At 42.0% G+C, this 26,217-nt stretch overlaps 1 protein-coding gene across 5 annotated transcripts in view; it reads left to right on the forward strand.

Annotated features, from left to right (window-relative positions):
* The window catches only part of KIF13B (kinesin family member 13B), a 120,125-nt gene that overhangs the window by 81,522 nt on the left and 12,386 nt on the right, over nt 1-26,217 (forward strand). For 4 of the 5 annotated variants that reach the window (XM_088053906.1, XM_014257636.2, XM_088053907.1 and 1 more), the window contains exons 24-38: nt 247-379; nt 1,405-1,539; nt 4,252-4,281; nt 4,805-4,904; nt 5,226-5,352; nt 6,644-6,699; nt 7,629-7,753; nt 8,875-9,051; nt 10,531-10,623; nt 11,796-11,948; nt 12,870-12,947; nt 13,445-13,498; nt 14,345-14,365; nt 20,812-20,929; nt 21,194-21,327. In XM_088053906.1, the coding sequence (XP_087910032.1) occupies nt 247-379; nt 1,405-1,539; nt 4,252-4,281; nt 4,805-4,904; nt 5,226-5,352; nt 6,644-6,699; nt 7,629-7,753; nt 8,875-9,051; nt 10,531-10,623; nt 11,796-11,948; nt 12,870-12,947; nt 13,445-13,498; nt 14,345-14,365; nt 20,812-20,929; nt 21,194-21,327 (1,534 nt within the window). The remainder of the gene's footprint in view (nt 1-246; nt 380-1,404; nt 1,540-4,251; nt 4,282-4,804; nt 4,905-5,225; nt 5,353-6,643; nt 6,700-7,628; nt 7,754-8,874; nt 9,052-10,530; nt 10,624-11,795; nt 11,949-12,869; nt 12,948-13,444; nt 13,499-14,344; nt 14,366-20,811; nt 20,930-21,193; nt 21,328-26,217) is intronic. The other variant, XM_088053905.1, reaches the window with a different exon arrangement.

Raw genomic sequence — 26,217 nt, forward strand, 5'->3', positions numbered from 1 at the left:
TATTGGAATCAGGAAAAGGCTTATTTCTGGTGTCTGACTGAAACAGCTGTCAGGAGAGTTTAGAAGCACTGCACAGCTGGTGCCTGTGTGCTCACCAGTGATGCATTTATTGCAGCAGTTGTTGTTGCTTTAATCTACACTCTGAGCTCAGTGTTTTGATGTTTTAATTCCTTTTTCTTTGGGGAAAAAAAACCCAAAAAAACAACCAAACAAAAGGAACAAGCCAGTGTGTGATTTGATGTGCAGGTGGAGTGAGGTGACCCGCAAAGTGGAGCTGTGGGTTCAGATCCTGGAGCTGAATGAGAACGGGGAGTACTGCCCAGTTGAGGTGACCCCTGCCAAGGACGTCAGCACAGGAGGCATCTTCCAGCTCAGACAGGTGAGGTTATTACTGTCAGTAACAAAATCAGTAGGATTTATTTACTACCAGTTCTGCTAGGCTGAGCGGGCAGGGTTCCAGCTGTGCAAAAAGCACCTGGGAAGTTTTGCTTTGCGTGGCCAAGGTGTCCAAGGAAGCATCAAGCTTAGGTGCAAAACATGATGTTGTGGAAAACAGAAGTAAAGTGGGACACAGAGCAAAACTCAGCTTAAAAGTGATCAAAGCCCTCCCTGTAACCTTTTTGCTCCGTCCTGTGCCTACACCTGGCAGAAGGGACATCAGTCTCCACTGAACTTCATTATTTTTTAAAGAGGTCCAGAGTTCCCTTTTATTTGATCCTTCCAGCCATGCACTCCTTTGTTCTTTGAATTCTGCCTGCTTTAAATGGTTAATGCTTAACTGGACAGCTCACGTTTTTAAATGATGAGCTATTGATAAGCTGCTGCCCAAAGAACAGGAGGAATCAGTAAAAATTAGATACAGGCTGCTCCTCTGACCTCACCAAGTCCTTTGATTTTTATTTTAATTTTCTTTTTTATTTTTTTTTATTTACTTATTTTTTTTACCCCCTTACAGTTTAACTAAGGAGCAGTTGCTTTGCTGCACTGATACCATCAGTGGGTCAGAATTTTCTGTCAAGGAGAGCAGAGTCAAGAAACATTCACTGAAATGCCAGTAGCTCACCAAATTAGACTATTTACTCTCTTTTGTAGGTGGGGAAAAGATCGCATTTTCTGCCTCCAGAAGTATTAAAAATAAAATCCTGTAAGGGTATATTGGAAAACCCTCCAGAAGAGTAAACTGGGGAGTCGCTGAATGCTGAACTTTTATTTTTCTCTGTGAATTCATAAATCCTGTAAATATACATCCTTGCTACAGGAAGGGGATCTCTTAAACACTGTCATTGGGAAAAACAGAATACTCCTTGCCAATGTCTGCCAGTAGAGGTCTCTCTGGAATTAAACTTTCAGCACTTTATATTCTTTTCTTTTTAAACAAGCATTTCAAATTGTTCTTTTGTACAGGGGCAATCTCGACGAATCCAGGTTGAAGTGAAATCTGTGCAGGAGTCTGGGACCCTGCCACTGATGGAGGAATCCATATTATCTGTTGGTGTTGGCTGTGTTCAAATAAAACATGTCAGGTCACAAAATTATCAGGTAAAACTCTGAATATTTACTCTCAGCTATTTCCAAGAGCTGGAAGGCATAAAGGGGAATAATTTTCCATGGTAAAAATAACCCTTGTAAGATGTTTTGTGTCTCTTCTGGTTTTGGTTGGGGTTTTTTTTTTACTATCTTTGAAAGCAGCACAGCCTTAACGCACCACTCGAAGAAGAAAAGAAAATGCAAACATTCCTAAAACCCATTAGTAGTTTTTCCTGTCGATTTTACTTCAAATATTAGACATGGAAAGCAATATTAAGTAAGTACTCAAAATAAAAATTAATTCAAAGTATTCAAATTAAAAATTCAGCCTAAAATAAACCACTGCAACATATATTTAAATAGTGTCCAAAAACAAACGTTAGAATTCCATGAACCACTCGTGGCCCACAGTAGATGTTGGGCAGTTCTTTGACAATCTCATACACACTGCACCTCATGTGTATCTTTCTCTTTTCAGGGATTGTCTTCTTGCAGTGCTCCTGTGAGTTTCTGGTGCACTTTGACTGTTTCCCCCCCAATAAATGAGAATTCAGTGACTCCCTGGAGCTGACAAAGCTGAAATCTGGTGCAGCAGAACGAGTCTCTGAACTTGTTTGATTTTCTGCCCTGCTTGAGACAAGGCCAGCTAAATGGAAAAGTCTGAGATGTCCCAAAATATTTACCTTATTGACAACATATGATTCAATCCCTGTCTTCTCCCCTTTTTTTGCTTAATCAGGATGGCTTTTCCTTTGACCTCTGAAGTTCTTGGGGTTTCTTGTTGTCTCCTAAACTGGGCAGTCCTTTCCCATTGTGTGTCTGGGGTACAAAAAGGGGAATTTTTTCCACCTTTCCAGCAGCATCCTGGGCAGATTGTTCCTGTTGTTCCCCATTAAGCTCCTGCTGGCTCTCCCTGCAGCTTTCCCTGCAGCCCCTGATACCCACATTTCCTTCCTATAAAGCCAGGAAACTCCTGAATGGAGGAAGTTTATCTCCTAGGAGAGAATGATTGATTCTTTCAGTTTTTCCTTGACCCACAAGTGCCCCTTTTAGTCTGTTTTGTAGGGACAAGTCCCAGGGGAGCCTCACCTTATTTATTCCCCAGTGAATTCCTGATCTACTGACCAATTCCAGACTTATTCCACAGAGCTCACAATCCCCCAAATAGTACATTCTGTCAAGAAGAAAGACTAAAACTCAACTTGAGAGAGAGAAACCAGTGAGTTGTGCCTGATACTGATAAACCCCATGGGAAAGGGCCATTGAAAAACAGATTTTATGAGACCTGTTGCTTACAATAGGCTTTGGACATCAGCACCTGGATTTTTAGTCTCCTTATTATCATTTCTCTTATCTCAGGTAAATTAGGTTTCTCTGGAATGTGAAAGATTTTCTAAAGCCCTTGAACTCAGGAAATGCCTGTTCTCTATGACTTTTTAATTTTAGCTTAGCTAAGTTTTTGCTTCCATGATTAAGGTAGAAAAGTAGGCTCTGGTGGCTCGTTATTGCTTAACTAGATAAGTTATAACTCCTTGAGGACTGGAGACCTCATTCCTTTTCCATTCCCTGTGAGGAGGGGCAGTTGTGTTCATTGTAAGTGGCTCTGCTCAGGATGAAGGTCAAGAGTTAAAGGAAAATAATGGGAATAAAAGGTTGAAGGTCTTCACTGTCACTCCTGGTGTGGCTGCTGTTCTAATTCCCTAATAATTACACTGGATTTTTACAGTTTTTCTCCTTTGCAGCAGTTACCTCTGATCATTTGGAGACATCTCACTTTTGGGGGAAGGTCTGGGCCCCTCATGACAGGAGAGACCCTGAGGGGCTGGAGCACATCCAGGGCAGGGAATGGAGCTGGGAAGGGGCTGGAGCACCAGGAGAGGCTGAAGGAGCTGGGAAAGGGGCTCAGCCTGGAGAAAAGGAGGCTCGGGGGGGGATTTTATCCTCTCTGGAATTCCCTGGCAGGAAGGGACATCCACATGGGATCGGGCTCTGCTCCCAGGGAACAGGGACAGGATGAGAGGGAGCAGCCTTAAATTAAATAATAAAATAATAAAATAATAAAAAAAAACAGCCAGGGAAGGTTCAGGTTGCATATTTGGAACAATTCCTTCATGGAAAGGATTTTCCAGCCCTGGCACAGCTCCCCGGGGCGGTTGTGGAGTCCCCAAGCCTGGAAGTGTTCAAAAAACTTGTGGATGTGGCACTTGAGGTTCAGTGCTGAGCATGGTGGTGGTGCTGGTTGATGGCTGGACTCAGGGATCTTAAAAGTCTTTTCCAACCTCAGCAGTTTTGGGATCCTGGGATTCTATATCTGACTTTGATTTTTTAGCACTTGCTGTAACTTCATCCTTAAATCTCAGAGGTAAAACAGCATTTTTCTTTGCTGTCTGGGATCAACAGGTTTTAAGCTGTTTTTCCTGTTTCTTTCTTGTATTCTACTTTCTTTCAATTATTAAGGCTTCTGAGAGTTACATTGCTGTGAATTTTTCCATTATAATTATTGGATTGTTGTGGTTGGTGTTTAGAGGAGATGACAGCAGCAAATCTTTGGGATGTCAGTGTGTTTTAATTCTGTGACAATGCCATTGCTAAACTCAAGACTTTTATTTTTCTGGAAGACTGTTAATAGTGCTTAAAATAGTTAAACCTTTCTCATTCAGTGTGTTTCCCATTATCAAAAAAACCAAAAATTAATGGCATGGGTTTTTTTGTGTTTTGGCCTAGGAAGAAGAGGATGAAATGGACAGTTATCAGGTAAAAATTTAAAGTTCTCTCCTACAAAGTTTTCAGATTAAAGCATATTAGAGGAGGAGCTGAACGTTCTTAAGGATATTCAGGTGTTTGGGGGTTTTTTTAAAGAACATGAGCACTTGAAAAAAAAAAATTTAATTATTTTTATAAATTTTTTATAAATTATTTTATTTGCAAATGCCACAACAGTGGGATGATGTGGGGTAGGGATGGATTCCTGACGTGAGGACACTGAAGGGAGCGGTGAGGACTGGGGCTTCCAGCTCCAATGAGTGAGTTTGTGGGCAAAGTATTGCATAAAATGAAGGGTTTTTTTTCAGCTGGGTAGTACAGAAAAAAACCTTAAGACTTGGCAAGCAAAAATAATTCAGATAAGATGTGGAAAGTTGAAGGGTTTAGATGTGTCTTCCTTATCTTCTGCTTGAGTGTAGGATGAGCAGAAGGGTTGAGCAAATGTGCAAACCACAATCAGGAAAGCTTGGCATTCCTGGGGCAATATTTCATGTGGTTTTTTCCCCTTTTTTAGGACAGGGACTTGGAGAGGCTCCGTCGGAAGTGGCTCTGTGCCTTAACAAAGCGCCAGGAGTACCTTGATCAGCAGCTGCAGAAACTGGTGGGGAAGCCAGGTGAGGAGAATGCTGTCAAAGGCAATAACAGTAAAAGGTTGAGAGTTGTGCCCACACTTCTTTTATCTTGATATGTATTCAGATTTAGAAGAGATGTTCATGGAGAGTTGGATCTCTGAGCTCGGCAGTAATTTGCTTTTTTTAGGGGTGAAGTTAAAGTTGGAGAAGCTTTTATGAAATTCTGTTGTTTTGGGGTGCTCCTTTGTGCACTGGATTGTGAGCAGAGCAGGGTTTATTCTGTCCTGGGTGGTTCAAAATCTCTGCCAGGTGCCAGAGGCAGTGGGAGCTGCTCTGCTGCCCTGACTGACGTCCTGCTTGCAGATAAAACAGAAGACGACGCGGATCGGGAGGCTCAGCTCTTGGAGATGAGGCTGACCCTCACGGAAGAAAGGAATGCTGTGATGGTTCCTTCTGCTGGCAGTGGGATCCCTGGAGCTCCAGCAGAGTGGTAGGAACATCCATTCCCAGAGGAGGGATGTAAAAATGATGCACTGCCCATTCCTGGCTTTGGACTGTGGCCGGTTTTTTTTATTCTCTCCTCAATCTGGCCTCTGTACCCTGCATGAGCAAAGTTGTTAAAATTAGGCCTCTTGCTTAAATTATTTTATCAGGTTGTGTCTGTGAAATCCAGAAATGCTGTTTGGTAAACGATACTGTTATTGATCAGGGTGTAATTATAACCTTCTGAAAAAAAGGAATCAATATTTATTACCACTGCACTCACCATTTAAAAAAATTAGCTAATATGTTAACTACCTAGTTCATTCACTTAAAAGGCTGCCCTCTCATCATAAAACTGCATCTCCAGGAGCGTTTTTGTTGCACTCTTGGTTTGAGAACAAACTCTGTTTAGTCAGCAAGTGTTCCATGTAATTTTATGAACATTAAAAATAGTAGAGAGCACTAGACTGAGACTGCTGTGCTGGATCAGCTGTGAGCAGCAACTGCAGATAAGGATTCAGGGTTGTTTCACCTCAAACTCATCTTCAGTTGCTTGCAACTTCCTGGATATCTTCTCTGAGCAAACCTCTAACAGTATTTATTTATGGAATTGAGTGTCATGGAGTTTTAAGCTGGAGTTTGTCAGAGCTTCTAAAACATAAAAAACATCAAGTTCTTGTTGGAAACACATCAACTTTCACATTAATGTGTGTTTCATTAGCTTTGAAAACAGTGGAACTGCAGGGAACTTGCTCCAAGAAGATTCTGGATTGCACTAGAGGAAATGTTCAGTACGATTCGAGCGCTTTATAGATCACATGAGACTCCAGCCTGCTCTTGTTCACTATAAATTCATCAGTGTTGGCTCTTCAGTATGTGTTTTGTAAGAAAGAGTAATAAATGTGTGGAGTGGCAGCATCAGTGTCAGTTTAAAAACTTTGAGACTGGCGTTTCTGATTCCCCATTTTCCCTGCCATCAGTAAAGTAGAGGGGGTTGCATTTCATAAATGTGTGTGTCAGAGTAAATAAACTCAATTTTGCTCTTAGCATTTAAGAGAGAGAAAACACTTCAGAAATCAGAGCTCAAAGAAGATAATTCTAAGACAGCTGATATAAAAGAAATACTGATTTGTTTGAGTCTCCTGGAATCTGCAGCAGTAAATTAAAATAAAGAGGTTTGCCAGGGTTATCAATTGCAGACTAAATGCAGTGTCCTGGGGGTTTGGATCATCAGGGACGTGGGCTGGGTAAATCTCTGGTACTTTAAATACCACCATTGTCACTGTCTTGTATTTTAGGACTCCTGTGGCTGGTATGGAAACTCACATTCCCGTTATATTCCTTGACTTGAATGGTAAGTGGTCCTTAAGATGGCAGAGTAATTTGAAAACAAACTTTGTCCAGCCAGTGACATTACAGAATTGAAGCAAGCTCTTAAAATTAACAAAAGCCTGGAATGGCAGAAGGGTTAATTGGAGAAGTGCCCATTTTTCCTGAAACATATTGCTTTATGTTTCAAAATAAACAATATTATGTATGGGAGGAAGCAGAGGTTTTAATAATCCCGTGTTTCAGTGCATGCCAATGCAAGATCCAGTTTGAACAATGTATTTGTCACGTGCTCCTACCAAAGATGGGAAGTTGGAACCACGAAGGTGAGAGCCCCAGAGCAATCCAGGGAGCAATCAGTTAAATAAATCCTTGAGAGGATGTTTAAAAGAGGGTTAATATTTAATTAAGGTGACGCTCAGCCTGTTGTGAGGAGACCTGGGCTGCAATCTTCTGACATTGCTGGTTTGTCCACCTGGGACAGCACATCCATGGATCCAGTGGCTTCAGAGAGGAGCTGGTGAATAATTCCTGGGGAGAGATTCCAGCCAGGACAGGTTGAGCTTCTCAAAACCCACATTAAGGGTTTGTTTAATCATGATCTAAAAGTTTTCCTCCTGTTCAGCCAGCAGCTTAACAGCATCACATGTTTAATGCCAAATGAGTTCAGTGCTGAAAACTCACCTGTGGGCAAGGAAGGGGTGTTTGCCACAGGGGGAGATTCCTGCCCTTTTTTAGGCACACTTGAGTCTGTGTCCCAAAATCTTTGTGCACACTTTCTGTATAGAAATGGGATTTTTTTTTTTTAAGTGGAACGATGCAGCTTTAATTTTGTAGGTGAACTCTAAGTAACCAAGCTGGGGGTGAAAATGTGAATTCATGACTTGCTGATGTTTTTTAAAAAGGGTGATTTCGTTGTGTTTCCTCACCTTCCACATCCCCTCCTGTTTGCAGCTGATGACTTCAGCTCCCAGGATAACCTGGATGACCCAGAGGCAGGAGGCTGGGATGCTACTCTGGTGGCAGAGGAGGAGGAGGAATTCTTTGAGCTGCAGATTGTGAAGCATCATGACAGTGAGGTAAGGGAAGCTGCAGACCAGGGAATTTTAGTCTTTAATTGCTCTTTTTATATGTCCACATGTGAAAATAATACATCAAATATGTCATAGAAATGACAGAGCACTTGTTTCTCCTGTGAGCAACTATGTTTTCAAGGAATATTCACTAGGAGTATAACCATGATTTGGAAAATAGCAAAACTCAAGGATCTTCCTTCATCCAAATCCAAGCATTCCAAAAGCCTGAGGTTCACTTTCTGTTTAGCAAAGCAAAACCCCTGAGCAAATTAGAGTACAAAAGCCTCAGCTGGAAAACCAAACAATCTTAATTGTTAACATTTTTGCCTCTGCATTGTTACACTCATTATCCTCCATTTTGCCATATAACTCACAGTTTCACAGCTTCACAGTCGTTGGTTTATAATTTCTGCTATTAGGTTTAGAATCTCTGACTTATTTTATTCCTTAAAATTTTGCTCCTTTCTCTGAAACTTTTTTGTTTTTTAGAGGAGCTTTATTCCTGGTAGTTCTGTTAGGGATTTTTTTTTTCTTGGTCTTGATTTGTATTTAGAGCCTGGAAATTTGGCTACCAGGCCAGTTTTCTTACGGCTTGAAGATAAACCATTCAAATCATCAATAATACTTAAATTTTAACATGCAAGAAGAAAAATTCCAGCTTTTGCTGTATTGCTAGAAAGTCTTCAGCAAAGTTATTTCTCTAATACAGACAAGAGAATTTTTGTGGTGTGATGGAAGATTTCCACTGCAATCTCTGTTGCTCCCTGGTTTATCTTAATAAATTAGGCCAAATGGCCCTGCACTTCTGCATATTTTATAATTTATTTGCAATGATCCTGGGTATTCAAAGATCTTTTTTCAAGAGGAAATGTTCCAGAGTTTGAGCAAGTTGGCATTTTTAATCCCAACGTCTTCATTTGGCAAACTGATCTTGATTTTTTAAATGGCCTCTTCTAAAGTGCGGGGATTTTTTTCTTCACAGGGAGCGAAACGGAGAAACCGACTCTCAAAATTTATGTATTATGTATTTTTGCTAATTATGCTTAATTAATTACAGTTAATTATACACCTAATTATGCTTATTAGAGGATAAATTTTTATTTTTTTTTCCCCCCCTTTTGCAGGTGAAAGCAGAAGCCTCGTGGGACTCCACGGTCCACGACTGCATCCAGCTCAGCAAGGGGACGGCGGCAGAGGAGAGGGTTTACCTGATTGTCAGAGCCACTGTCCAGCTCAGCCACCCTGCAGAGATGCAGCTGGTGCTGCGCAAGCGCATCTGTGTCAATGTCTATGGCAGACAGGTACAGATCCTGCAGCCCTTCCTATTTCCCAGAACTTGGATTCCCTCGTCTCTGCCCCCATCTCAGCCTGGGCGGAAGCGCCGGATCAACGGCGTCCAGCGCGGCTTTGAGCTGCCAAGTCGTTTTCCTGGTATCCCTTGTATTGTGGATGGTGATACAGCTTGTTTTTTAAGGCATCTAAATATGAATAATTTTTCTCTTAGCCCCTAAGTGCTTTCTCACTGGAAAAAGAAGAAGAGTTAATTTCTCGTGAACTTGGAGTTTGTATTTTGCATAAATACATATTTCCCTGGTCCTGTGTTGAGTTCACACATTGCTGCTGACCATTTGTATTTACACCTCCTGGTATTTAGAAATCAACTAGGAAGAGCTGGAGGAGAGATCCCTTGTGTTAATTCACCACAGTTAATCACTCTTGGTCCTTTATGTTTTCCAGCTGGTGCTCTTGCAATAATGTGCAGGTGAGAACAGGGTGTTTGATAAATGGCAGGCAGTGAAGTTGTCATTCCATTTGCAGCATCATGCCCTGAAAATAACATAAATCCTGAGAACAATGGGGGAGGCAGGAGCTTGTTCAGCACTGTCTGAGAATCCAGCCTCCCCTGGCAGTGATAATGACAAAGCAGAAAGCCTGGATTGTTATTCTGGTTGCACATCTGTAGTTAAAATCCGAGGCAAGAGCAAAGACAAGAGGTGTGGTCACACTCAGAAACTCTGTAGGCAGCTCCCAGTGCTGGAAGTAGAACCCCAGTTCTTGGTGCTTCCATCAGGCAGAAGCTTTTTCTCAGCGAGGGAGGAGCAGTGAATTTTTTGTGATGTGGAATGGGAGACTGTATTGACCAGATCAATTGAGCGTGCCAATAATCACAATCAGGTGAAGTTTTCATCAATTCTGTTTTCTACAGATTTAGTCAATGCCATTTTTTACTTTCATTCGACACGGAATCTTTGGCTTTCTTCCTGTTTTTCTAAACCCTCCTCCCCCATCAATAACCTTTCCTGGGAGTTTGTCTCAGCAGCATCTTTGAATGACTCATCTCTGCATTAATTCAACAGTCCGGTTCTTAACCCTGCAAGGCGCCAAGTCAGCATAAACAATGACCATGCCCCTTAAATCATTCTTCATAACGATCTCTTTGGTCAAGAATTTAATGTCTGTACTTGTCAATATTCAAGACAAGTTACCTAGGGCTCTGTCAGGGGAAAAAAAAACACCTCTAAAAGCAGCTGATGCTTGGTGAAACAGTCACCTTGCAAGGAAGTGAATCCTTCTTGTGAATCCACAATAAGCAAGCAAATTATTTTTTCCAAGTTGAAGTCTTTGACTCTTACATATTTCTTGGTTAGACTTTGGAGTTTGGGCTTCTTCCATTGTGAACTGTATTTATTTCAGCTGGAATCTGTTAATCCACGTTTTCCTTGTGTTTATTTCAGCTGGAATCTGTTATTCCACGTTTTCCTCCTGTTTCCTCCCCACAGGGTTTTGCACAGAGTTTCCTCCGAAGGATGTCCCCCCGAAGTTCCATCCCTGGCTGTGGCGTCACTTTTGAGATAGTCTCAAACATTCCAGAGGTGAATAAGAAACCAGAGTGTCTCCAATTGGCCAAGAGCCTCTAATTTGGTGCTTTTCCCCCATCATTTTGAGCGTGCTGGCTCATGCTGCTGCCAGCATAAACTGTGGTTTGTAAAAGATGGAGCCTTTTTCTTTACACGCTGTGACTTAGCAGCAACCTCTGTCTTATCAGTGTCACTGTGTGTTTTGTTGAGGGAGCATCTATTTGCTCAGGTCCTTGAAGAAGCAGTTTGAAGAGAGAGGGAGAGGGGAAAAAGATGAAGAAAAATGGGCAGGTGAAGTGCCTGCTGCGGGGAGCATGAGAATCTGGGGGGAAAAAAAAAATAACAAAGTGGCTTTTTCTCAGTAATGTCTTTATGCAACTCTTGATTCCTGAGCATATTCCCAGTTAGATGCTAATCCATTCTTTCCAAAGAGATGCTCTATCAGAGCACTTGTGGAAACATTAACACATGAAGAGCCACAACTCTGATTGCTGCCTGGCTCTTTCATGTTCTGCTGCATTTTGCGCCCTGTGTTGTGATGCTTCTCAAGCAATGTTCAGTTTTTTTTCTTCTTGCAGCTCACTTGAAATTTTGTTTTCCTCTCAGGTTAGATAACGCCCCAAATGTGCTCGAGCACTTTTTAATTATGAAATATCTGAATGCAGCCCTTTTGCTAATTAATGGCAATGTCTCGCTGTGAGACTCTCAGAAAGAACCCAAAAAGCCTCAAAATAATAAGCACGTACAGCTCGAGATGTCTGCCACAGTGGCAGGAGCACCTGTGCAGGTTGCATGGCACGAGGTGTTTATTTGAATCAGAATCTTAGGTTGGGTATTAGGAAGAAATTTTGAATAGATATTAGGAAGAAATCCTTTTCTTTAAGGGTGGTGAGGCAGTGATTGCTCAGAGAGGTTCTGGACTCCCCATCCCTGGAAGTGTCCAAGGCTAGGTTGCACAGGGAGCAGCCTGGGATGGTGGAAAGCGTTCCTGCCCATGGCAGGGGGTGGAATGGGATGAGTTTTAAGGTCTCTTCTAACCCTATTCCATGATTCTCATCTGCCCCTGAGCTTGAGGACAAAGAGTGCTGAACTGGTGCTGTGTGGTTTAAAAATGCATTTTCTCCGGGGGTGATGTGGGAGATTTTGGGTTTATTTTAAAATGCTGCCCTCTCTTTTTGCCTCCCCAGGATGCTCAAGGGGCTGAGGAGCGGGAGGCACTGGCCAGGATGGCAGCAAACGTGGAAGATGCAGCTTCAGCTGACTCTGAAGCCTACATTGAGAAATACCTGCGGAGCGTCCTGGCCGTGGAGAACATCCTCACCCTGGACCGGCTGCGCCAGGTCTGGCTGCAGGGCTGTGCCCTGAGAGCAGTGTGTGCAATCCACACGTCCTCCTGAGTGCACAAAAGCTACCAAACAACGCCAAAAACCACCCCAGTGCACCCCTCAGCCTCCCAAAGTGGGCCTGTGGCAAAGATCCAGGGAAGCTGAGGTGTCCTCGCTCAGGTCCAGTGTGGATGGATTTGGGAGTTCTCTGCTCAGGGTGCAGTTCTGGGGTGCTTGGTCTTGTTTTAAGGCTGTTCATTGCTAATTCTGGTTCAAGAAAAGGAGTTGTGTGGCCTTAGCTTTTGCTTTCTGAAGATTTAGCAATGGTTTCTGCAGTTGCCAGTGGGATTTTTCTCATTTTTTCCCACATTCTACTTGGAATTCACCAAAGCCATCCTGCCAATAAAAAAAGACATTGATTGGGTTAATTTTAAGTACTATAACTTGATCTGTTTACCAGGAAAAATACAGGAGAGAAAAACATTTATTGAAAATTGTTCTCCTGGATATAAATTATGCAAGCACAAAGAGAAAAGTTATGCAAAACAAGCTGGAGCTTGTGCCTCCCCACTATAAATTCACGGGGAAGTGTGATGTACTTTAAATATTGAAAGCAAGTTCCCTGTCATTTGTAATTAGTTTAAAGGATTAAAATAGGAGCTCAGCTAGGAAAGAGAGTCTTAGTCTTTGCATCTCTGTCATCCCCTAGAATCAAGACTAGCTGCAAAATCCTACACGTGCCAATCAGTAAAATACCAGATGTTAAAATTTATCCATTCATAATTTTGGCCGTGTAAACTTTACAGACAGCAGCCTGTGCCACAAGGCAGCTTAGAAACATTTTACTCATATAGACAAAGCTATCCTGGGATGATCAGAGCTTTAATCCTTGCCAAATACACTTATTTTCTTTGTTTTGCTCTCTCTGACTGCCAGGAGGTTGCTGTAAAGGAGCAGCTGATGGGAAAAGGAAAACTCTACCGCAGGAGCCTGAGCTCCCCCAACGTGAATCGGGTGAGTTTTCCCTGCTGGCATCTCCAGCAGCTCCACTCTTCATTCTCAGGTCCTGGAGTCATGGAGCAGAGCAGTGAATTTCCTTCTTTTTGACCCCTCTGTGCTATTTTATTATTTTTTTTTCCTGAACACTGAAGATTTTTTATTTCCTTTCCAAGTTGAAGGGTTTGGTTTTTGGGGTGTTTTTTTCTGTTCTTCTTTAGAAGATTTGAAAACAAGTATATGCTGAACTTAAGCTTTGTAGCAGTGTTGTGCATAAGAAAAATGAGAGTCCTGCTGCCCAAAATTTGGAAAGAAATCATTGGATAGAGCTGGTAATCAAACAAGTGTCAAATTTGGGCTCCTTTAGATCAAGAAATAATTTTTCACCTTTAATTTATTGGATTTTGATTCTGCTTTAACCACAAGACTGTTTCTTTTCAGCATTACTAGTCAAGAGGCATAGTTATGACTTTTTTAAGTTCCTGTTAAGAAATAATTCTGCTTAACTCTTCCAGCTTTCTGCAAGCCGCCAGGATTTAGCCCCTCCTTACAACCTGAGCAGTAACAGGGTGAGTATCTGCAGATCTCCTGGGAAAACTGGGAAGAAAAAAGGAAATTACTCTCCTCTATCAGTGATTAGGAACATAAATGGGAAATATCTGTGAAAAATGGGCCACCCCCATGTGCTCATGGATCCTCGGGACAGAAATAGGTTTGGATGTGCTGCTCTGCACCTCCCTGAGGAACTTGCCAGGTCTTGTCCCAGCTCCTGTGGGGTGCTCAGGAGCATTGTCCAGCTTTAGAGCTCTTCCAGAGCTTTCCACCTGGGTGGAGGGAAAAATTCTGGGAGAAAGGAAGAGGTCTGGGTCCATCTGTCAGCTCAGGTCCACCTCTGGACAGAATAAAGGCTGTGAAGAAAGTCCCTGACCTCCCAGTGGTCCTAAACTTGTGGTGGGTGATAATTCAGCCCATTTCACTCCTTAAAAACACCAGTACAGACCCGAAGCATTTCTTTACAAGGTGAAAAATTAAATTTAAGCTTATTTTCCGAATCCTAGATCAACTGAAGGATCTCTTCCTGATAGATATTCTGCCCAGCAAGCGTGGAGTCATTTTGAGGGGGAGAATCTGGTGGTGACAAGGCATTTTAATGCATAATGCAGTTGCACAGAATAATAGAATTTTGATGTAGTGCTCCAGCATTGGTTGCTAAATCTGCTACATCTGCTCCATGGACAGAATGCTAAAATATGTGCAGGTGATAAAGTGTTTGTAGCAACTTCTGCTTGGAGAGAACTGTGGGGTGTTTCGATATTGTAAGGTTTTTAAAGCAAAAATTAAAGATCAGGATTCTTAATGATTTCTGTTTTTCTCCTCCCTTTCCCCTCAATGATTTCTCTCATTGCATGTTTCAGAGTCCAAAGGTCCCAGCAGAGGTAATGCATTAGGTCCACCTAATGAGTGGGATAATAATTTTATCTCACTATAAAGTTGATTTTGCTCACTCACACGCTTTTATTTCCTGCTTTGAAGATGCTGCTGGTGGTGCCTCATTTGCATAGCACAGAGCAAACGAGTTTTTCCATTGAAATCCTGTCATTAATGCAGCGTGAACTGGTACAAAGCAGAGAACTTTTCTCCTTGGGTGCCTCTGATGGGTTCTTACAGAGCTGGAGCTGTTTAGTGCCATTTCTCACAGATTTTTGGACAGGGTGAAGTAATTTCAGAAATAACCCCCTCTCAGCTGAAAAAAAATAGACATGAAAGCAAGCAAATATCTAAATATCTGCCAGTGAATATAGCCTGGAGATGAGATAAACATTGAGACTTTCTCTCAAATCTTGCTCAGGCTTCATGGCTTTTATAGCTCAGTGTGAGCAACTCTTGATTTCTATGAACAAATTACCTTAAAATAATAACTGGGCCAATGGAAAACATGCTTCTCCTTAGTTTTGTGTTATTGCTCTCAGAGGAATGACCCCTTTTCCCAAGCTTTGGTTGACTGGAGTCATTGGCAGTGGTTTGCATGAGGTTCTGCAGCTCTTGGCCGTGGCTGTAGTTGCTGACAGAGACTCTGTGCTGCAGGAATGTGGAGCTGAGGTGGTGGAGCTGCTCCCCTTGCTTGCAGTGAGCTTCAGTCCAAGGCACTTGTTCCTCAGGACGTGGAGGTGCGACCTCCCCAGCTGGGAATTCCTGGTTTTGAATGGATCTCTGGTTCCAGGCCACGTTGGGCAGGGCTTGGCACAGCCTGGCTTAGTGCAAGTGTCCCTGCTCATAGCAGGGAGGTGGAATTAGGTGATCTTTGAACCCTCCCAGCCCAAACTTTTCTGTCATGCAATGATCCAGTTTCAGTAGGAAGGTGAACAAAAGCATTCGTAATCCCAGTGAAATATTTAACAAATCCTTAAATGTCCCTATGGCACAGGGACATCACAAAAAATCTCACTGGTGAGATCATTTCGGTCCGCTTTAGGATAAAGGACCTGAGAATAGCTCAACAGGCAGAGTTTTGGTTAAGCAGGATGTCTTTGTCCCTTGACAAGATATTTGGTGGCAAAGCAGTCATGGATTGTTATTTTTTTTGTCATCTGACCAGGAATTGGGTGTTCTTTATCATAATAAGCCAATCCCAAACAAGTGATTTAATGTATCACAGGAAACAGCAGTCACAGGACAGCAGCAGCACCTGAACCGGGTGCAGAAAATTGCTGGAAGCCCTTGGCACATTCCAGAATATTCCTTTCCTTAACCTATATTCCATTACTTTATTCTTCTCTCTCTAATTGTTATTCCTTGCATCCCTGCTGCCTTTACCATGGATTTTTAGTTTTGTGGAAAGGGCTCCTGAGTCTCATTCCTCTATGTCAAGCACCATCCGTCCTGGTGAAGTTTGGAATGTGGATGCTGCTCCATTCTCCAGCACTCAGAAGTGCCAGGGCTTATTTAACCATGCCTGTTAAAAAAAAAAGAGTATTAAACAAGAAAACAAGAATATTATATGAGTTCATCTAAGAATTAAAGATGGTGTCAAAGCAGCTACAACAGGAAGCTCAGGAATTTCAAGAATTAGGACATGGATTCATCTTGCAGACTTTGGTAGTAAAAACATGGATGGGTCACGTCTTCCTGAAGAGCTGGAGGCGTCTTTCTCTCCAGGACTGGAGCAGAGGTGTGGGATTGGCACATTTTGGGGAAAAAACACCTTAAAGAATATCCCAGTGTGCCAACAGATCCCAGGGAGCAGGATGACTCTCACACTGAGCTGTGCATTCCTGAGAAGTATTTAAGCTACCACTGGGAACTCCTGATTTCTGAATTTACTTGGGAAGAGTTTAGTGGGCTTTGGTATTGCCAGCAGGACTGCAAGTGGCCTCACTTCTAGGTTCTGTCTGCTTGCTTACATGAGAAAAAGGCAATTTTTACTCCTGTTATCACTGCAGATGTGGTAAGGGGAGAGCGAGATGAGTTTGATTTCTCCTTGCACATCGGGTGGTGCAGGGGTATTGAGTGTCTTAGTCTTGATACAGGAGGTGAATTTTCATGTTCAAGGGGGCATTTGTTGGAAATTTAATTTAATTCAGTTCAGTTGGATGCTGAATTTAAAAACTGAGTTGACTAAACTGGATGAATCAGAGACACAATGAATGGAAGGCACCTCTGAGGTGTTTTCCAGATCAGGCTAAATCACATATTGATGAAAAATATCACAAGTTTCTCATAAAACACGTCTGACAAGAACCATTTAGTCCTGGATAGTTGTCTTTCCTTTCCCAAAGACCTGGTATTTGTAGCTCAAAATCCAAGTAAGACACCCTTCAGATTTTTCTAGGAACCAGAGTTTTTTTCATCAAATTGATACCGTGTAGATTGACGTTGAATAATCCTGCTGTTCATGAGAACAAGTGCCTTTTGTCCCAGCTGTGTGTCCCAGCTGTTTGCTTGTATTCCAGTGCTCCATGGTCACCTTTTCCTAAGCCTTTTCTGAACTGCTGAAATAATAAAACACAAGAACTATTCATTTCTCTTACCCAGTGGCTGCATTTTAATGGTCTGTCAACTTCAAGGAAAGATTTGTCAGGTAAAGCCTCCGGATAACTTAGGTAGTGATCATCCCTACCTGCCCTAAAGGTTTTGTGCATGAAGTAAATTCCCTGGGGTTTTTCATGGAGGATGTGTGAAGGAAGGGAAGGCAGAGGAGGAGAAGGAGAAAGCATTATGAAAGTAAAGCTCTGCATTATAAACAGCTCTGCATTAAAACACATCAAGGGACCTGCATTCTTCTGGTGGCTACTTTGATTTGTTAAATTAAATCACTTGACCTCCGTTTGGTCACTTGGCAGAGAGCAAATATATTCATGAAACGATGGCTCCTCTGGGCAAATGATTTATAAGCTTCCTCTCTTTCTCTCACCACCCTTCTTGAGAGAGAAAAGATTCACAGCACTTAAATAATAAGAATAAAAGAATAGACTTAAAACTTGTAGTGCTGCAGTTGGTGAATGCACAAAGCAACACAGGAGAGTAGTGGATGACATCCAGGTGGGAAACTTGGGAACTTCATTAAGTTCATACAGTTAACTTACAGTTCTTTTTATTTTTATTTTAGTGAGATTGATGTGGGTTATCTTTCGATCCAGCTTAGTAAAATCATTCATGAATTACCTTTTCCCTCTGCACAGTAGCTGACACTTCCAGTTGTCCCCAGAATTTTCTTTTCCAAATGTTTCTCCACCCATTGCCCTGATTAACCTAATTTGGATGGTTTGTTGTCATCTCAGAGTTGAGGGTCACAAATCTGACCTTCAGGCTAAAACTGATCTCTTCACTCTCTCTAAACCAAGTGTGATTCAAAAACCCGACATGCCTTAAGTCAACAGCCACACAAATCCTTTTCTCGTTCCTGTTCTTCCCTTTATTTAGCCTGGCAAAACACTAAAAATTATTTAGAAAATACAGTCATCCAGAGTTTCGAGGCTGAAACAAAATTTCTGAAAGATCCTAAGGAAAAAGCCTTTTCCTGCTGAAACAGATACCAGATGCTGCCATTGTTTCTGTGAGGGATGAATATTCTGAAAATGTTCTGCTGGTTCTTCCCTACTCCATTTTTTCAGCATTCCCCAAACAGGGAAAGTCAAGATATTGGCCTGAACTCATTTGTCTCTTGGAACAGTCAGTGAAGGGCACTTCTGACTCAACAGATCATGACTCAGAAATTTTTTTTAGTTGCTCTTTACCTGCACTGAGTCCCTGTTCTAGTAAGCTGCAATACTCTTGAGTATTTGTAATATTCGTTCTGTTTCTGCTTTTCCTGTGGTCTCCAGAAGCACTTGGGCTTGGCTCAAGATGTGTCACCTTCATCCATTTGTCTTTAGGTGGATCACTATCTCAAGATCCAAAAGGATCACAAATCAAGATTTATATTCTCCAGAAATGGACCTTTCAGAGGCTTTTCACTCTTCCACAGCAATTTTTCCTAATCCAGTGCCAACATCTACCAGGCTGATGGCAGACTAGGCCAGGAGGCAGCAAAACCAATATTTAAAGATTATTTTGAGTCTTGTGCTGTTTGGTTTGAGTCTTCTATTTTTTATTAATCTGTGCACATGATAGGGCCACCTGAGAGAAATCCGCACTAATAGAAACACAAAAGCCAAAAAAAAAAAACTGAAAAAAAAAAGTTTGGGGATGAGGAGTAGGAAAGATGGTTTCATGGAAGCATCTGGTGGAATTTTTCAGCCTCAGACATGACTCCTGGATGTGTGTAAGACATAAATGAGTTGCAGGTCAAAGATAATGCTGGAATTGGAGGCTTAAGGCATGGGCAGAGCAGGAAGCTTTCAAGAAGGGCTTAAACACCAAAATCCTCAAAAATAGCAGACTAAACAAACCCCTGCTGCTCCCAGCCTGGCCTCCATCAGCTTGACTTTCAGGATGCCTCAGTGACTCAGACATCCATCAGTTATCCCAAATTTGTCTTCCCAGCTGCAGCACTGTCTGTACCTGGAGCAGGAGGGCTGAGGACAGGTCCTGCTCTGCCCAAGTGAGGTTATTTGCTATTCAAAGCAGGAGAGCTTCCCTGGGACTGACTTATAGATCCAAATGGAAATGATTCTTGCCCTGGGCTGCTCACCGTGACCTTCAACCCATTGGAGAAATCTATTCCTCCTATCCTGGCTTATTTATTATTTGTGAAACATTCATGACTTCAAGTTCCAGTTAAGATTAGTTCGGCTGCCTGTCGTTTTTATGTTCAAGGTCAGATTAATTCCTTGCATCCAACAGTGGGGTGCTTCTTGGAAAAGTACATTTTCCCCCTTTTCTCCAGGAAAAAATACGTGAAACTTACGGTCTGGGACACAGCAGGTCCTTCCATCCCTCGTAACACCTGCACCATTTTACTCTGAAAGGATTTATCTTCCTGTTATATCTTTTGAAACACAAATTTAAAAATTCAGGTGTACAATAAAATCCAGATTTTGCATCAGCCATAGCAAAATTCTTTACCAAAAAAAATTTAAAAAATGGGATTAGACTTCAGTTTTTGTCAGTTTGGCTGCACCTTTGGAAAGGTGAGGCTTTGCAAACTCATCCTGAAAACATTTTGCCACCTGAACAGGACAGCATTTTCCCTCAAGACCCTGAGACTTCTTGAAGAGTTTGAGACTGGACTTTTTTGACCCATAGGCTCATAAATGAGTGTTGATCGTTTTCAGGTCTCCTATAAATCAGGTAAATGAGGAGGAACTGCTTTGGCAATGTGCTTTTGCATGTGGGCCTCCCTCAGACGTTTTCAGGACAACCCCATGGAATTTTGATTTCCCTTCCAGCTCTGCACACTCAGCTTGGGGAAGCAAAACCAGGCCCTTTCCTACATCCACATGAAACTTCCAGCAGGGACCCAGCCTGGCCAGTCACTTGGAGTAATCATTGGAGATGAATTTATAAATGATTCTACCTAGCAAGATGAGAGAATTAATAAAAAATGGATTTTGACATGTAGATCCTTGTCACTCGCATGCTGATGCAAAACAGTGGCCTCTGTTGGACAAGAAGCTTTGTCACTGAGCCAGTTTCTGGCTGTGAGTTTGAGAGGAAAGTTCCAAAACCACAATGGACCTTTGTAAAAGCAAGAGAAATCACCCCTTGTGTGCAGAATGGTGTGTGGGATCCATGGGAAAACCCAAACAGAGAACCCTGGGATCTTGGGAAGGCAAAGGAGCTGCTCTTTTCTCTGTCACTGTTTCTTCCTCATCTGCATCTTGTAGGGCTGAAAATAATCTTGTTTCAAAACCCATGCCAAAACCCTAACCTGTCCTAATCTGTTTTGTGGCTCCTGCTATCCACTTGGATATTCCAGCTTTCTCTTTCCCAGGCTGTCAGAGAGCTTTGCAGTGCCACAGTTGCTTCCTCTTGATCTGATCAAGTTCTCCTTTCTCTGACTCCAGACACCAGCATCCAGCCTTTTTAGGTCTTGTATTTCTTGTTTAAAGCTCTGTCCTCACCCTTTTTCTGCCTCCACTGCTCCTGCGTAGATACACAGAATATTCAGGAATTTTGGGCAGACAGCACCATATTATTTTCACCTGGTTGTAACGTACTCAGCTTCCAAAGCACAGCAGCACAAGTGAGTGAAACATAGAAAGAATATAGAAATAAATATTGCAGCTGTGAGGTCTAGAAATAAACTTTTTCCTGTGCCTTTCTGCTGAGGGTGCCCATCTTTGCAGGGCTGGGTCTGCCAACTAAAAGCACTTCTGGGGAAGGGTTTTTCCTCAGCTCTGGCACACTGAGCTTGGCAGAGGGGCTGTGCAGGGTGTGTCAGGATTGCTGTGCTCCTGCTCTTGTGTTAACTTAGAAAAACACCTTATTTTCCCCCCTCTAGGGTCGATGGGAGAGTCAGCAAGATGTGTCCCAAGGTGCCACAAACTCCAGTAGAGGCATTAGTCCGTCTCGTACCTCCCTGCCGGGCTCTGGGCAGCAAAACCACTCTCCTGATCCAGGTAAGGGCTCTTCTTCAGCTCAGAAAACTCTCCTGATCCAGATAAGGGCTCTCCTACAGCTCAGAAAACTTCCTAAATATGGGATGAAGTCACTGCAGCTCCTTAGTGTCACAAAAAGTCAGAGGGTTGCTCATTCTTTGACCACGGAAGTCATCTTAGACTAAAAACGAGTTTTAAAGATTTTTTTATAGAGGGTCTTGTGTCTTTTCCCCCCATTCCTCCAAAGAATAACTCTTTTTATGTATTAATATTTTTTTCCAACAGGTATTGGTAGCCTGGCTGCTTCCTACCTGAATCCTGTCAAGTCCTTCGTGCCTCAGATGCCAAAGCTGCTGAAGTCCCTGTTCCCTGTCAGAGATGAGAAAAAGGGCAGGCAGAGCTCTCCCTTTGCACAGCAGGTAAAGCATTAAATCACCCACAAAATCCAATATTGGTGAGTGCTGCTGGGCTTGCTGGCAGAGAGCTGTTTTGTGGAAGTTGTTGCAGAGCAAACCATGCTTTTAGGCACAGTAAAGCCTCGTGATCCATTTCCCCTCCATCCTGTCCAGGGCTAGCGGAGCTGCTGGAACTTATTGACACACACTCAGCCCACTTGGCTTTTTACAAGTGCCAGCTCCACTCCCAGGGTGATTTATGGGCCTCCCACTCGCAGCAACAATGGTGAAATTTATGAAGGGCACTTAGTGTTGTTTGTGTATTGCCAGGAGGAAAATGTAATTCTATTTTTAATTCCTTATTTCATATCCCATCCCCTCCCACTCCTCGCCCCAGCTCGTGCCACCTTTTACCATCTTTTCCTGTGTACCTGGGGCAGGTGCTTTTGTTCATTCTCACCTATTCCACATGTCAGGCAAGCATTTGATTTCCATTTTTTCTTTTGGATGTTGTGCTGCAAAGCTCCCACCTGCTCCAGATGTGGCTTCTGTGCTCTGAGCAGAAGTTGATGCATGGGCAAGCTGACTGAAAAAACACTTCTGTCTTTTGAAAAAACATCAGATGAAATAGAGAATCCCATTATAAATCATATAATCTCCTTTATTTGTGAGGCTGTAGCTTATTATAAAGGAATATTTCCCTGTAAATTTTGAAGGTTTAAAAACTGCTGTGAAGATGAATCTGAATTCTGTCCATGCTGGTTCTGCTCTCACCCTCTTCCTTTGCCTGGAGTTCTGGAAGCTCATCACTTATTAACTCAGATTTTTCCTCACCTCCTGCCATGCAGGCAAACATTTTAAAGAATGTCTTCCTCAGAACAAACCCTAAAATCCCTGAACATGAGTCCCTGAACTCTTTTTTTTTGTGGATGAATCCACATATTTTTTTTTGCAACAACTGAATTTGCTCTTACAAGAACATACCTGGAGTACAGGAAGTTGTTTTGGCATAATAGAAATACAGTAAAATATTAAATAGAGCAAAAATAAATCCACTAACACTTAAATATTTTTAAAAGTAATTTCTGGCACATATAGCACAAATAAGAATGAGGCAGTTTTAAAATATTTTTAGCTTGATTGGGGATTCATTTTACATTTTTATGTTGCCTTCTGCTTGGTGTTGAGGCTGGAATTGTACAAACCTCCTCATCTATGAACTGTAGAGAATTAAAATGAAAGTGGTGACTTTCTTTAAAGGTATTTGGGTAAGGAAAGATGCAAATAGGTGCTCTTACAATTGCAGTGAGAGCCTTTCACACCTTCTTGAAGCCTCAGTGAATCAGTGAGAGCTGAGAGGAGAAACTAGGCTTAATTTCCTGCCTCTAGTCTAACCACCTGTTCCCACTCCTTTCCTGTTCAAGATCAGTTATGGATGATTTGTCTAGAAATCAAGTTTTAAACTACAGAGACATCTCCTTAATGAGATTTTAGTTTATATTATGGATTACTATGGAAAGTCAACCAGGTCATGATCTCAACGATTTTTAATAGGAGGGGAAATGTTATTGATGGTTTGTTTTTCAAAAAATAAGGAGTTGTATGTGATGCTTCAGTGCTTGCACAGGAGAGCAGCCCAGGGTTTCCACGACCAGTGGGTCTGTGCAATACAATGAGATGTTAGAATTACTCTTGACTTTCAGGCTTTGCAGTAGAACAAATCAGCTTTATGGCAAATGCACCTCCCTGGTTTGAGAGGTTTCACAAATTCCTTGCAGCTCCATCCATAGGGAAATGGGGCTTCTTCACTGCTGTCAGCAATCCCAGGGAATTGTGGAATATCCTGAGGTGGAGAGATCCACAGGGATCATTGATCCAGCACTCCCACCCTGTCCCTGAGAGCACTGTCCAGACATTCCTGGAGCTTTGGCTGTTTTGGGAATGTCACCATTCCCTGGGGAGCTGTTCCAGTGCCCCAGCACTGGGTGATGTTCCCAAGGCTGCCAGAGCTCCAGGAGTGTTGGACAGCATCCCAGGGATGCCCAGGGTGGGGTTGTTGGGGTGTCTGTGCAGGGCCAGGGGTTGGACTGGATGATCCTTGGGGTCCCTGCCAGCTCAGGATATTCCATTATTCCATGAAAAGCAAACTTCCAGAGGAGCAGGACTGACCCTTTATCCCAGTTTGGAGCTGAAGTTCACCATGACTGTTCCAAGTGGGTGTGGTACCAAATCTCTGATCCTGTGCTGGTAAAAACATTTTAACAGTCATTATAAAAATACACTTCCAAATACACTTTTTATTTCAGTCCTGCCCATTGCTTAGAGCAGCATCAGCATTAAAGTGAGCGAGCCCAGACAAAAATTACCTTTACAAAGTGATCTTCCCTTGTTTAGAGCGGTTGCTTGAGCTTCAAAAATAAAATAAAGGCAGAGGCATCGCAGTCAAGGTGGTGGCAGTGAACAAAATTGCTGTCTTTGACCTTCTGCTGCAAGTTTAGTAACTAATCTGGAGAATAATGAACCGCAATTAATGAAATCTGCTCTCGTATTCAAGTGTGTTTCTCAGACAGCACATAAAATAATTGAAAGAACTTCCTGCTCTCTAATTAGTTAGATTGAATTAATTTGGCATAATAGGATTCTTTATGTAACTCGCAGAACGGCTTCCGATGAAGCTGTTTATGTACCTAAAAGATTGGGTTCTGATGAAGCTGTTTATATACTTTAAAGTTAGAAAATGCCTATTTTCTCCTTTATCTGGTGCCTTTAAATTAATTGCCAGCAGTCTGTAAATTAAAAAAAAAAATAAAAAAAGCCAACAATTTAAACCTTTCTCAGTGGCTGGAATTGCTTTTTATTTTCCCAGCCTGTTCTTGAAAAAGCTGAGAAGCACAGAGTGCAAAATTTGGAGCCTTCTGACCCTCACTGCTGATGGGGAGAAGTTTAAAATCCTTGTGTAAAATATGCAGGTGGAGGGGGAAGGAGAGTTTCATCTGTCTGTGCTAAATTATATTATGTAGGAATTGAAACTCCTCTTTTTTCTTCACATGCTGAGGCTTTCCCAGTGTGCACCAAGCAGAATTCCTGTTCTTTTCCCCTGTGCCCCTGTGGCTCTCCAGGAACTATCTGTGTAACCACGGTTCAGGGCATCACTGAGTGCTGACATTAAAAATAGACATATTCAATTCCAGTTTCTGGGTTTTTTTGGCATTGCTGTGGCAAAAGGAAATTCCTGTGGCAGATTTGGTGAGTGGATTTTGGTCACCTTCCTATCCAAGAATTTTTTTGGATGCTCAGATGTCTTTTTGGTAGCACATGGCTTGAGAGAGAGATCTTGAGTCACAGATCTATTTAAAAAAAAAAAGATAAATTCTTTGAATTTCCAGATAATTCATTTTTGCTTCGTGGTGTAGCCACATGGAGAGGGCAGCTGTCACTTCTTTCCCTTCTGATGCAGACATAGAAATTAATCTTGAAAACTAATGAAATGCAGTTAATGAAAGGCTTTCTGAATAGACAAAACCCCTGTTCTGGCAGTCCATTAAAAAATAACAGTTTCATGGATGGGCCTGGTGCACAGTATAATTGCTAGAACTGACATTCCTTAATCAAATGTAAATAATGTGGCCTCTGAGAACTTTCTTTAACATCTTGAAGGCTTTTTTTTTTGTTTTTGTTTTTTTTTTTCCAAGAGTTTAAAAATCATTTGGATGCCAAAATCAGCAGAGCTCGTGTGTGTCTCCTTGTGACTCAGTTGTTGGTGTTTTCATTTCCTTCTGAGCTGGGTTTTCCCTGTCATCCTCAAATACAAATAATTTTTGATGAGAACGAGTGTGGAAAACTGGCTTTGGATGTTCCAAACCATTCAAATTTCTTTATAAATGAACTTAAAAATGGGTATGAATTACTCTTTTAATCTGCCAGGACCTAGAAACAAAGTAATTTAGCTGCATAGGAAATGGTGTGGTTAATTTTGGATAAATTTTACTAGAAGTGGGGAATTCTGAAGTTTTATTACAGGCTGAAATGTTCCACATATGGAATGTGGGATAAGAGGGGGTTGTTTGGGTTAATATTTAAATACAGAGTGTATTTAGAGAAGAAAATGAGCAAACACCAAAAACCCCCAACAAATTAGCTTGCACTGGATTTCAGATCTCCTTGTGGAAGGCAGGAGATTTTATATTTGAGTGATTAATGACTTTGCCCTCAATTTAAAATTAATTTTCAAGAGGAAGATTGTTGGGGTAGGGGGGGTACCTTTTAAAAATGGATTTTTATTTTTTTTCAGGCTGTGTACTAGGGAATTTTGAATTCTCCCTGCATTTCCATGCACGCCTTGTTGGAAGTATTTTATCCTGAGTGCTCCAAACTGATTTATATCTGTGTTTAATGAATTTAAATCTCTGTCCTGCTGCAGAAGTTCCCAGTAGCTGCTGTTAAACAGTGATGGGACCATAACACTGTCAGTGGGAGGAGGCTCAGCCCCTCCTGTCTGGGCATGGGAAGGCAAAGAAAAGAGCAGTGGAAGTTTGGGATAATGTCCTTTTAGGATTGAATCAACCTTGGCTAAACCATACCTGCCATTCACAGGGCAATTCTTGGCCTGATTTGTTCTCTTAAATGCCACTGAACTTTCTGCATATTGGGTGTTAATACTGAGGGATTTTCATCCAAGTGACACGAAATCAAAGGCTTTGCACTGAAGTCATCAGTCACTGCTGCCAGAGGCATTTCACAAAGTGTTTAATGACACAGAAATACCAAATGTGTTTTGCTGAGCTCCTGGAAGAGGTGGATGTTATATACGTGTGGAATATATGGGATGAAAAAAATGTTCATTCAGGATTAATGAAGTTGGTGCCTCTGTAGCTGGCGAGAGACACACAAATGCTTTTCCTCTTCGAGCTCACC

The sequence above is a fragment of the Pseudopodoces humilis genome, chromosome 3, assembly GCF_049639895.1.
Source record: "Pseudopodoces humilis isolate 2021_Gansu_Grassland_sample_001 chromosome 3, ASM4963989v1, whole genome shotgun sequence".
Classification (NCBI taxonomy): Eukaryota; Metazoa; Chordata; class Aves; order Passeriformes; family Paridae; genus Pseudopodoces; species Pseudopodoces humilis.